This window comes from Protopterus annectens, chromosome 1.part2 (assembly GCF_019279795.1).
Source record: "Protopterus annectens isolate FY-2018-M chromosome 1.part2, PAN1.0, whole genome shotgun sequence".
Lineage (NCBI taxonomy): Eukaryota > Metazoa > Chordata > Ceratodontiformes > Protopteridae > Protopterus > Protopterus annectens.
The window spans coordinates 552,610,393-552,623,381 of NC_056727.1; the positions used below are offsets into that span (position 1 = coordinate 552,610,393).

The 12,989-nt window shown below is 42.6% G+C and overlaps 1 protein-coding gene across 1 annotated transcript in view; it reads left to right on the forward strand.

Moving 5' to 3' along the window:
- NINL (ninein like) overlaps positions 1-12,989 on the forward strand; it is a 1,970,063-nt gene that overhangs the window by 1,290,681 nt on the left and 666,393 nt on the right. The window contains exon 13 of the mRNA XM_044057633.1: positions 1,071-1,160. Coding sequence (XP_043913568.1) covers positions 1,071-1,160 — 90 coding nt within the window. The remainder of the gene's footprint in view (positions 1-1,070; positions 1,161-12,989) is intronic.

A 12,989-nucleotide genomic window follows, 5' to 3' on the forward strand; every position in this document is an offset into this window, starting at 1 on the left:
AGTTGAAAGATTATGCATTCTTGGTAGTGCATAGTTCATCAAGTGTTGGTGTGGCAGAATTAAATATAGATAACCTTTTTTTTCCCCCACCTTTCTCCTATTGAGTACTTTTCACTGCTTGAAATTTCATACTGTCAGCTCAGGCAAGCACAGTTAGCACGCTTGAAAAGGTTCAACAGCCTACCCAGGTGTACATAATGCAACTTAATGTGCAGAACAACCTCCAGAATTTGGTAGATAACATGTTTTATAATGCTGTATGTACAGCTTAAAATTAGAGAAAAGATAGTAATTAACTGGAAGATGTTCTTTTGCATGCTGTCATGCCATTGCCTGACCCTGGAAGGGAATGGACAAATTAAATCAGTGAGTTAACTTTTATAAAGGCTATTTAAAAGGGTGTTACCAGTTCCTGCTATCAAGAGCATGCTTTGACCATTTGAATTTTCTGCTGTTTATGGACTTAACTAGTAGATGGCAGTGCTTATAAGTGAAGGATTTCTGGCTGCAGTGCCATTTCTCTAGGCAGAGTGCATCAGTCAGTTATTACTGTTTCATTCTGGGAAATGGTGCCTTAACACAGTACAGTAGTACATAATGCAGTAGGAAAACGAAAGTAAGCATGAAATGGCTACCATTTTCTGGTATTTGTGTTGTTCAGAAGTGATCAGTAAGGCTAGATCCACACGAAGCAGGATTGTGGTAAAGTGTGACTTTGGCTTTGCTGCAATTAGAAAATCACTCATGTTACAAATGTCAGTCATTAGGAATTAAATAAACAAAATGTAGTTGTCAGCCAGCACTAATGCTGTGAAAAAAGTTTGTGAGGATTGGCATAAAGTATTGTTGATATAAGGTTCATTTGTGCACAGCTTATGGCATTTATTAACCCTTAATGATGGTAATTGGTTAGTGTCTAGTTGACTTGGTGCATGGACACATTTTATGGTCATATAAAAAGTGTTTGAAGGCACCTGAGTATGGTTATTGTCAGATTTATGTGAACTATTGGTAAAGTAGAAACAAAAATAAACAGGTATCCCACTTCACTCTGTTTTGCTTATTTACAGTTTGCCCTACTAGATCCACAAAGCACTGAACTATTCAATCAGGAGGAACGCTTTGCAGAAGTCATAAAAGAATTTGAACAACAATGCAGGGTGGGTAATAACTTATTTTGCAACAGTTATAGTATGGTAATGATTAACAGTTCAATGTTGTTGCATAGTCTTTGGCTGAATTTCTTGTAACTGTCTGGAAAACTTTTAAGTGTCTCCACAGATTCAGGAAGCCACACAGGCTAATGTTGCTGATGCTGTTTAAGTGACTTTGGAATTATCAAAATCCTTTCCTGTGTCTTGTCACTCAGCTTAATTGTTTATGGTGTAGTAATATTAGTTTTTTGTTCTTGTTTCTAGACATTTTTGTGTAATTTTGCCCCTCCTACCTCCTGACCAAGAAGTTCTACCCCATGTAGCTCATTTGTTGCCCTACCCCAGTCCGATTGGCACCACACATATCACCTCTTGGTGTAGTCTTTCTCTAGAGGAAGTTTAGCCTGATAGCAATTCACCCTTAGGTCAGATGAGGAGACGAAGGTGAGAGCAACCGATGGATGGCCTTTATCTAGGCAGGCATGAAAGGTACTTTTGACCTCCCCTCCAGAATCCCTTCAGAGGGTCCCTAAATGATCCCCACCTTAGTGGCTTGAGGGTCTGGCTTCACCCGCCCCAACCAGGTCTGCCTACATTTAAGGATGGACCCTAATTGTCCCCTGACTTGGGGATCTTTACATCCATAGTTTATCAGAGACCATTCCTATTCAGAACTGGTGCATTGACAGATTTTACTATTAACCTAAACCAATTCCTTTGGTAGCTGATGTGGCTGCTTGCTCCAGGGACTTCTCCCTCAATGTGCTTCTTCCCATGTACATGTCAAGGAAGGTTGTTGGTTTAGTAGTACCAAATCAGTGTCGCTACTCTTGCTAATTTTCTGGTATCACCCAACCTTTGCTTGCTTGTGGTGAAATACAGCAGACTTTAAACTACCATCATTCCCCTACCTCCCAGGATGGTCTAGCTTGCATTACGCACTCCCTCCCATCCTTGTCTGATGTATACTCCAGATGTTCTTCATGTTTCACTATTAGTCATTACATTTGGGTTATCTGCTTGCAGTAGCCCTCAGTCGGCCTGATTAACAAAGTCTTGGGTACTGCGTCGGTTGCTGTCCCTTCCTCCATGACGTCAGGTCGTCAGGGGTATAAAACATGCAGCCGACGCCATTACATCAGTCTTTCTTGCTGTGTGGTGCCTGAAGCAGAAGCAGTTCGCTAGTGCCAGTCGTCTGACTCCTGAAATGTTCGTTTTTGAGTTTCAGAATCGAAGTCTTCAACTAAAGCTAAGTACCCCATTGGGGAAACTTTTTCTTGCTCCTTACCGATGTCAGTAAAAGTTAATAATTGCATTACTTGTGGAAAGCAAATACCTCACAAAGATTTTCATTCGTACTGTATTCCTTGTCTAGGCCCTGACCACGACGTACCTTGCTGTCAGTTTTGTGCCTTATTTAATCTGCGCACTATCCGTCGTCGGTATAGTTTCGCCTCTAAATATTTAGGTTCTCGGTTCAGTTATCCAGAAATGTCGTCAGTTTGCCATCCGACTACTGGTATTCTGAAAAAACACAAAGATAAAGACAGAGACAGGCCGCCTAGGTCCAAAGCTGCCGACGACGCTTCTCCTAAGCCATTCGCCAGTTTGCCGGTACTCACTGAGGCGCTTTTGCAGCCCCTGATACCTGCTACTTCTGATTCTCAGGTCTCTACTGAGATCCATTCGGAGACTGGTATGCCGCGAGATGTTTCACCTGTGGAACCTGCGGATGTCTCTACCTTGGATGGGTCCGGAGCCGCTGTGCAGGCACCAGCTTTTGAGGGTTTATTCAGGCCTATGGACTTGCACATTAAACCGACGCCTCCTTCTTCATTTAGGCCTAAACCTCGAACCATGCCTAATAAACCAACGCCCAGGCCGCATGCTCAGGCCTCTATGCCTAAAAAGCAAATGATAAGAATGGCTAAAGATCTTATAACTCTAATCAGGGGAAGCCAACCACCCCCTTCTAAAAGACCTAGGACTGAAGTTGTTTATGAATCTTCTGACCAGGATTCTGATTTTTTTGATTCTTCTGATGATCTGGATTTACCCTTATCTACTTAGAGTCCTCTGCATCAGAATCCTCATATTTCCTCTGCTTCCCCTTAAGAGGATTTTTCTTTTGGTGAGCATTTCCACTGGGAAAGCCAGGATTTTTCTGATTCAAAAAAGAGGTTTAGGGATTTCTTACTCCTGCATCAGCATAGGCCTTTAGCTATACCTCCTGTACTAGACATTGTTGATGATGCCTTTTCGGAATCTAGTTTGGCCCCTGATTCTTTGCCTCCTGCTCCCAGAAAACCTGACCGATATTTCAGGGTTCCTGATTCACACAAGTTCCTTTTTAAAAATCCTATTGCGGATCCAGAGACTATTTCACAGGGACCCAAGGGCATTAAGGCTTCTACTGCTAAAAATCCTACCTCTTCTGATAGAGACTCCAGGGCGCTGGATAGATGGGGTAAGAAGGTTTACCCTTCTGCAATCTTGACCATTAGGGCTTTAAACTGCCAGTTTCATATGTTAAAGTATTAACAACATGTTATTGGATTGCTTAAACAGAAAATTATGTTGATTCCTGACTGTGCTGAAAACAAAGAATTACAGGATTTAGTGCATTCTGCTGAACAGGTTGGAAAACATACTTTGCAATGTGGATTTGATTCATTAGAGGCCTCTTGCAGGGCTGCTGTTACTGGGTCTGTGCTCAGAAGGCATGCTTGGCTTAAGGAGCAATCTTTGCCTGATCATGTTAAAGCTAAACTGTTGGATGTTCACTTAAGTTAGGACCACCTGTTTGGCAACAAAGCTGAGGAAGTTCAAGATGGAAGAGAAAGCTTAATCTATGCAAACTGTTAAAGATTTCTTACAAGTTCAGCCCCCAGGATTTAGTCCTTTCCAGCCCCTTCCAGGTCTTCTCAATCCAAACCCAGACAGCAGAAACCCCAGGTTTCAGTCCCAGGGGACGCACAAGACTAAGCAGTGAGGGGTTTCTGCATCTAAATCTGAGAGTAGTAAGACCCCCCCCCCCTATGGAAAACTGTCTCAATGACTTGCTTTTAAAACTTCCAAGCACTTCCCAACTGAATGCTCCTTTAGATGAAAATATTGGTCTGCAGGGAAAAAACTGGGAACTCATTACCCAGGACAAATGGGTTTTAAATAGTGTCCAAAGGATACAGATTTCACTTCCACACGTTACAAACACCAAGTGGGTGGCCAGATCTACCCCCAAATCAGCGGGCAGAGGCCCAAAATCAAGTACTCTCCCTCTTAACATTGGGGCTATTCAGTTGGTACCAGAAGAGGAAAAGGGACAAGGTTTCTATTTGAGACTTTTCCTGGTACCCAGAATAGACCATTCTTGGCGTCCTATCCTGGACCTTTCTACTGTCAACACCTTTCTGGAGATTCCAAAATTCAAGATGCTGACTTCACCAGCTGCTTCCTATGCTAGGCAAAGATGCCTGGTTGGCAACACTAGACTTAAATGAAGCGTACCTGCACATCCCTATCAGGGAGTCTTGCAGAAGATACCTATGCTTCAAAGTTCTCTGCACTGCCTTTTGGCTTATCTACTGCACCCAGGGTATTCACAAAGTGCCTAGCTCCAGTCATTGCATTTTGCAGGCAAGAAATATTCAAATATACCCATACCTGGACAATTGTGTCTAATTCAGGCAGAAAGCCAGGACATACTTTTGAATCATCTGGCTTTTGTTCAAAGGGTGCTGACTTGTCTGGGGTACACCACAAATGAAAAGAAATCACACCTGGTACCCTGTCAGCAAATTATATTCCTGGGAGCATGCGTGAGTACAACTTCCCAGATGGCTTTCCTCACGCCAGAGAAACGGATTCATTTGACAACCTACTTATAGCATTTTGCAGGCAAAGAAATATTCAGATATACCCATACCTGGACAATTGTGTCTAATTCAGGCAGAAAGCCAGGACATACTTTTGAATCATCTGGCTTTTGTTCAAAGGGTGCTGACTTGTCTGGGGTACACCACAAATGAAAAGAAATCACACCTGGTACCCTGTCAGCAAATTATATTCCTGGGAGCATGCGTGAGTACAAATTCCCAAATGGCTTTCCTCACGCCAGAGAAACGGATTCATTTGACAACCTACTTATAGCAAGTGGGCACAAAAACCCAGCTATCTGCAAGGCAAATACTGCAAGCCTTGGGGTTCATGGCCTCCTGCATTCTTCTAATTCCATATGCAAGGCTACATATGAGGAAACTACAATGGTATCTCAAAAGCCTATGGTGCCAACATTCTCAGGATCTAGAAGCAATGATTCCTATCATATCTTGCCTATACCTAGAGTTCCTCTGGTGGGCAGAGGCCTGCCACCAAAACAAGGGACTACCATTCGTACTACCCCCTGCCACCCAAACCTTAACAACAGACTCATCAGACTATGCATGGGGGGCTCACCCAGCAGAGAAGTGTATTCAGGGCAAATGCAAACAAAGTCAAATGCACCTGTACATAAATCAAAAAGAAATGTTAGCTGTACAGAATGCTCCGACAGCCTTCAAGACCACATTCTTCCAGGACAACTAATGGTAAAGACGGACAACACCACTGTCATGTGGTGCATAAACAAGCAGGGGGGTACACATTCCTACCCCCCTCTGCAGACTAGCCATGGCATTGTGGAACACAGCCTTGAGCTACCAAGTGAATCTACAAGCTCAATTCCTGCCAGGAAAGCTAAATACACTGGCAGACGGACTAAGCAGAAACCTCATAGACCCACACAAGTGGAAACTGGAACCAAGGATTTTCAACATGTTGACAAGCAAATGGGGGAGCCCAGATACAGACCTAGTTGCCTCCCCCCAGAACCATCAATTGGACAAATTTTGCACAAGGATTCCCCACAAGCTAGCTTGGAACGTGGATGCTCTGTCCTTCAGCTGGAAAAACTTATCAGTTTATACCGTTCCTCCTCTGCCCTCCAGAGTACTAATAAAGATCAAACAGGACAAGCCAAGGACGATTTTAATTGCACCAGACTGGCCGCGCCAACACTGGTACCCCCTCCTGCACAGTGTGTCACGTTTGGCCCCATAGCACCTGCCTCAGACTCCTTCCCTGCTGTCTCAGCAGGAGAACCAGATTCTGCACCCTCAGCTGCAAACCCTGAACCTAGCAGCCTGGATAATTACCTAATCTCTCCTTTATCATCCCTCAGTAAATCAGTGATGGATATCATTTTAGAAGCAAGGAGGCCTAGTACTAGAAAATCTTATGCTGCAAAATGGAAAAGATTCTGTGCCTGGAACCAGTCTCAAGGGATGAGCGCAGCGGCGCCCAATTTACCTCAGATTCTTCAATACTTGACTGAGATGCTTCATAAGGGCTTGTCTTTTTCCTCCATCAAAATTCATGCCTCAGCCATTTCAGCTCATTATAACACAAAGCCTCTCCTCTTCTCTCACCCACTGCTCAAGCAGTTCCTTAGAGGGGCCAAAATTTTCAGGCCACCCAGGAGAGCTCCAACCCCAGCCTGGGACCTTAACTTTGTTTTGGAGAAACTCACTCTTCCTCCTTTCAAACCAGCTGCTACTGCAAATTTAAAATTCCTTTCTTGGAAAACAGCTTTCCTTTTAGCAATCACTTCAGCAAGAAGGGTATCTGAATTACAGGCCCTTATGGCAGTGGAGCCTTTCATCATCTTTCATGCGGACAGAGTGTCCCTCAGAATCAATCCCTCCTTCATACCTAAGGTGGTATCCAGTGTGGCTCTTAATCAGTCCATTAATTTGTCTACCTTCTTTCCTAACCCACAGAACAAAGGGGAACAGATACTGCACTCCTTAGATGTGCACAGACAACTTAGATTCTGCTTGGACATGACTAAACTTCAAAGGAAATCTGAACAACTGCTGGTGGCATTTGCTGCAGGGACAGAGGGGAAAGCTATTTCAAAGCAAACCATTTCAAAAGGGATAGGCAACTGCATTAATTTCTGCTATAAGCACCATGGAAAACCTATCCCACAGGGCATCAGACCCCATTCAACCAGGGCTGCATTTACCTCTACAGCCTTTCTCAGAGGCGTCCCTACCAGGGGTACATCCTAGATGCTGCTACCTGGAGTTCTGTGCATACTTTCACCAAGCATTATCATTTGCCAATTTTCTCTAAATCCAGAGCTGGCTTTGCCACTGCAGTCTTGCAGGGCCTTATAGCTGGTCCTAATTCTATTTAAATTCCTCCTCCCAACCTTAGCTTTGGGAATCTACCCAAATGTAGTGACTGCAACAGTGAAACACGAAGAACATAGTACAGTTGTGTACACTTATCATAAATGTAGATGTTCAAGTGTATTCACTGTTGCAGTCCTGTTGACCCTCCCTCCATCCCCCTTTCTTCTTTTGACTATACCTCTTCTTTTCCTTACTATGCTCAAAAGCCTTTTGGTGTATTTGCTTTTTTGTTGGAGGTATATCCTTGTATTTATAGATTTAATTGCTTCCCATTAGGGGGGGGGGGCACTTGACATCTGGGGCAAGGAAAACTGATGTAATGGCGTTGGCTGCTTGTTTTATACCCCTGACGAACTGACGTCATGGAAGAAGGGACAGCAACTGATGCAGGACCCAAGACTTTGTTAATCAGGCCGACTGAGGGCTACTGCAAGCAGATAACCCAAATGTAATGACTGCAACAGTGAATACACTCGAACATCTACATTTATGGTAAGTGTACACAACTGTACTTTCCTTGGTTTGGTAATTTTACCCAGACGGTCAAATTCACAGTTAGGGTTTCAGCCCTGTTCCCTGTATACCTCTAGCTGGCCATATTTCTAGATCTTAATTATAGCAGTCTTTACATAGTTAAAGCAAAATAATTGATTTAATGAAGCTATTTAAGCTATTTCATGTTCACTTCCTAACATGTCTTGATTTCAAGTAATTAATTTGTGCTGTGATTTTGAAATGTAAATGTATTTTACTGTTTTTTTTTTTCTTCATGTTTGTTGACTGTCAAACCACTACTACAAACACTCTTTTATTCTGTTTATAATTAGGGTGAGAATTGTTTAACAATGGTCATAAGCCAGTCATCAAAGAGGCTTTAGCTTTAAAGCCTTACCATTCTTTGTGCATACTCATGAGATTCCAGTGTTTGGGTGTGTAGTTTGGTAGTGCAAAGACTTGCCTTTTATTTATTTATAGGTTCATAGGTTAGTACTAGGCTAACTGCCCTTGCAAGTCATTTTAAGCCAAGCTAATTATACCCTGTGAGATTCAAACCCTGTACCTTCTGTTTGCTAGGCAAACACCTTAACCATTAGGCCACCCTCCCAACTTATTTGAGTAGCACTAACTACAGTAACCTTGTCTGCTCCCTCATTGTACACACACACCCTGGATTCATGTCTGGTATGCTCAGGTGATTGTAGGCAAAGTGAGCATCCAATGATTTATGTTCACAATATTCCGTTTTGGAGAGGCAGGCTGTGCTTCCCTATTCTTCTCCCTCCTTAGTAATTTTTTACAGCACCTTGTTCATTAATCAAAACCAGGTCATCTGAATCATAGTCAGTGCTTCATCCCTGTACGTCACAGAGCTTGAACATATTATAGCGTTGTTTTAGAGTCTTTTCATTCACTGATCACTGCCTAGGGTACATAATTACTGATATACTACAGAGTTTATGGTATTGAGAGTATTAAGCCAGTAATATTGTAAGTTGCAAAAGGTCTGAAAATCTTAGAAAAATAAAATGGTAAAAATGACAAGCATGAAAGTAATTTTCCAAATAAATCAGGTGTTGAGTACTTTCTTGCATGCAGATTCACATTTTGAGCGTCTGTTTTTTCAAACTTGTTTTGATGAGTTTGGACCAAATAAATATTGCCATCAGTATTGGGTCCCCATTCTCCAATTTCTTCTTGATTTCAAGATTGTTGTGGTTCTGGAACAAAGTAGCAATGATATGGTCCCCAAATTGTAACTCACACAAACATCCATCTTGCTTCTGTTTTACTGTGAAATTTGTGAAATCCAGCGCAATTTAGATTCACTTGTGAAGTCAGTGGTATGAGAGAACCAGTCTTGGGTAATTTGTATTCGCTTGAGCAGTGGATTCCAGTAATCTTTTGTTTTTCTGCCAAATGTCATTTGTTGTGCCATATATCGTAAGTCTGTATCACAGTTGACTGAGTTATTTAATACCGTTATTTCACTACAACTACTTTTGGCTAAGGTTTGTACTGGTAGTGTGGGATATTCGTGAGGGTCAGCACGTGTAATGTTCTTTAGAAGAGCCAGGAAATAAAGTTACAGGCTGTAGTATGATTTTGCAACTGTGGTTTGAACTACTTAAGGAGTGTTCAGGAGGTAAATGGGAAGACCATCTCCATGGCTGTACAGTGCTTCACCAGTAGTGCAGAGTCATCTTGAGCAGTGAGTGAGAAGTGCGTGTAAGATGGATAGACTTGTTAGTAGATGGCACTGATGTCAAAGGTTTTGCACTCTGCTGTAATACATTTGTTGAGCTATATGTTCTTGGGCCCCACTTAAAGGGGGATTGTGTCAATACTAAGAAAGAAAGTGTAGTTGTAAACTGGTGGAAGATGGTTTTATATAAAGATGTTGGAAGTTTCTTTGGATGGTTAAAGATACAGCACTGTTCTTAAAAGTTTATTTTTGCAAGTTGCCCCTTTTGCTTAAGCATTGGTAGTAAGTACTAGTGCTACCTTGCCTTACTGAAGAGTAATACTTGTAGTCAGTGGACAATACATACAGATTTGTAATGTTGAAATGTTGCTAGTACACCTATATTACATGGCTTTGGTTTCAAAGTGCAATTCAAGGCCTTTATATAGTTCAGTATTGACTTTGAAGACAAGAAAAACAAGTTAACTATTACTTTCTAATTTTTGTGCAATAATTTGCAGACTATCTTGTTATTAGACTGTAATTCCTCTGTTTGTGAATACATTTAATCACTAATCAAAGTTACGTAAGCCATTGACATTAGTTACCATATGTTTTTCAATTCAGGAGACAAAGATCTAAGCTACTGATGGCCTGAGCTTAGGAAGATATTTGGCAAAATTGTTTCTTATGGAACAGCATGAGCTTGCATAAAAGCCAGAAGTAAAGAGACATCACTTGCTTACACATACAACACCATTTATTAAATATACTTTCTCCCTTTGTTTTGAGCTTCCTTAGGTTATTCTTTACATTTTCAAGTGATTTTGAATGTTACTTCTTGCTCTGAAGGTGTTGGTCTATCAAGGGATTGCCAGCATTAGCGTCAGGCCAGATTTTATTTTGCTTGATAAAAAGGTCACTCTTACTTTTTAATTTGCACATATATATACTGTATCTCAGTGATATATTTGGGAAGTGCATGATAATAAGATGGTGGTGTTGCAAGTGACAATTTTAGAACAGATTCACAGTGTAAGGAAGGATGAGATAAAATTGAAACTACAGCTGTTACAAAAGAAACCATGTTTGTACTGAAATGTTGATACTTGAAACAGAATGGCTTAAATGATGACTATTGTTCTAAAAGCTTATTGCAATTAAGTATTTAATTATTTGATGTTATGTAGTCCTATCTCGCTGTAATTCTTGCTGTATGGGTTCAGAGCCGATCCTTGGCTCCGACTCGGCCGATACTAAAGCTTGTGAGCTTTTATGGCTTGAGGCTATACCCTATCCCATGGTGCATCACAGCAGTTCCCCAGATGTCGTTTGCCACAAAGCTTCGAGGTTGTCTTCTTACTGGCTCATTGGCTAAGTAAAATTTTTCCATACCTTTCACCATATTTCTTTACTTTTTTTATTAGCTAGTGTTTTCCCTATTATCTGAGTGATTGTAGTGAGTGTTTGTTCCCCTGTCCCCCTTTCATAAGGATTATATGGCCCGTTTTAGTTAGAGGGCCGTAGTTGCCCGTTTAAATTAGAGGGCCTTTCCTCTGTGAGTGCTAGTCCTTTCTTCTTATAAAAAAAAAAATAATAATTTTTTTTCCTTCTCCTTAGTTGTTCTATTGGGTTGTTGTTGTTGTTGTCATTGTTTTTTCTTATTGGTAGAAATATGTCTAAAGATAAGGGCAGAGAACATAGAGCACCGCCTTTCCAGCTTTAAAAAATGAGATGAATGTTCTCAGAAAATGTCATTGACTTGACAATCACACCAGCTGTGTGTACAGTCTTGGCAAGGCTCATTTACAAGAACCCTGTACTTTGTCATGCCTTCAGTACTAGGGTTCTTAACGAAAGGAAGAGAAAACTAATAGAGGACTTATGGCTAGTTCCTTCCAAGAACAGCTGGAACAAGGTCAGACAGTCCCTAAGACTCATAAAAGGAAATCTCCATTGGTTCCAGCTTTGGAACCCTCTAACAAATCTAAAGCGATGGAGCCAAAGAGTTCTGGCTCCAATTCGATTTCTTCAGTCTCGGTGCCGTCTGTTTAATTGGTGCCGGGACAACTTGCTAAGTCGAGACACTTGCCTGTTTTAGAACCGGTCTCACCAACCTTGAGATCTCCTATTTTGGAAAGGAGATCTCCTATCTCCACCCGTTTTTCCAGGACACTTTCTGGTGAGGATGTCGAGCAGGTGGTGAAGGGGCTGCTCTATGACCTGGCGCTGGCTAAAATTTTAGCTCTTCTGGGCCAAAAGGCTTCAGAGCTGTCCCATCTTCAGGCTACTGCTCCTCTGCCTGCTTTGCTCTTTGAGTATAATGCTTCGGGTCCTTTAATGCTGAAACCTTCGGTTCTGAGAATTCTTCCTGCTTCCTCGGAACCTATAATGATAGCCTCATTGTCTCGGTCTGGAGCCGAGAGGTCTGGGAGCCGACTCTCTCAGGTCGACTCAGAGAGGGATAGTTACCCCTGTTTTTCTTCGGAACCGCCCCTTCCTCTCGGTGCTTTGGCTTGTGTGAGCTTGGTTCCCATGTCCGCTTCGGAACCTGGCCATCCTGCTCGGCGTCGACCTTCCATTTCCTCAGACTGGGGTGGTAAGGCTTTTGAAGCAATAGAGAAAGCTCTGTCTAGTGCCAAAGCCCTGCCTTTGGGCCCGATGTCCGTACACCAGCTGGCAGCAACCTCTTCTACCCCGCCAGCCCCTAAGCATAGGGAACCAGAGCCCCAACGAGCCCCCATTGGAGGTGTCCCCTCTTCCGAGACCTCCCAGATTATCCCTCTGACGTGGTCCCTCGGAAAAGACTTTGTAAGAGGAAGCACATTGACTCACCTGAGTCTGTCACTTTGGACACTGATTTGGATGAGTCAGAAGGGTCCCCAAAATCCCCCTCTGGGGATGTCTCTTTTGTGGGTATCCTTGAAATCCTTAGACAGAGAGGTGATTGGAAGACCTCTAACCCTACTGAGGACGAATCCATGTACCCAGAGGCTTTTGGTTCCCAACCTTCCACCTCCTGGGTGACACCGCCATATGACCAACTTTTAGGGGTCATATCCCAGAAAGCATGGTCCTCTCCGGACACAGTGGAGCCTGTCCTGAGGAGGCCAAACAAATTTATAACCGCTCTGGAAGACAAATCCTTTCTATCTAAGGGAGTTCCTGTGGATGCTATGGTGGTAGCAGTGGCCATGAAGAAGGAGTTGTCAGAGACATCCTCAAATATCCATCCTCCTAATAAAGAGTCTAGTATGATGGATAGGCATGGAAAGAGTACCTTTTCTTCAGCGGCATTTACCTTACGATCGCTGAATTTCCTGTCCCATTTTACTAGACTTCAAAGGGATCTCCTGAAGGAGTTGGGAGATACCCTTCAGGGTTCAGTAGCTTCGGGATCCACTGATAACGTATCTG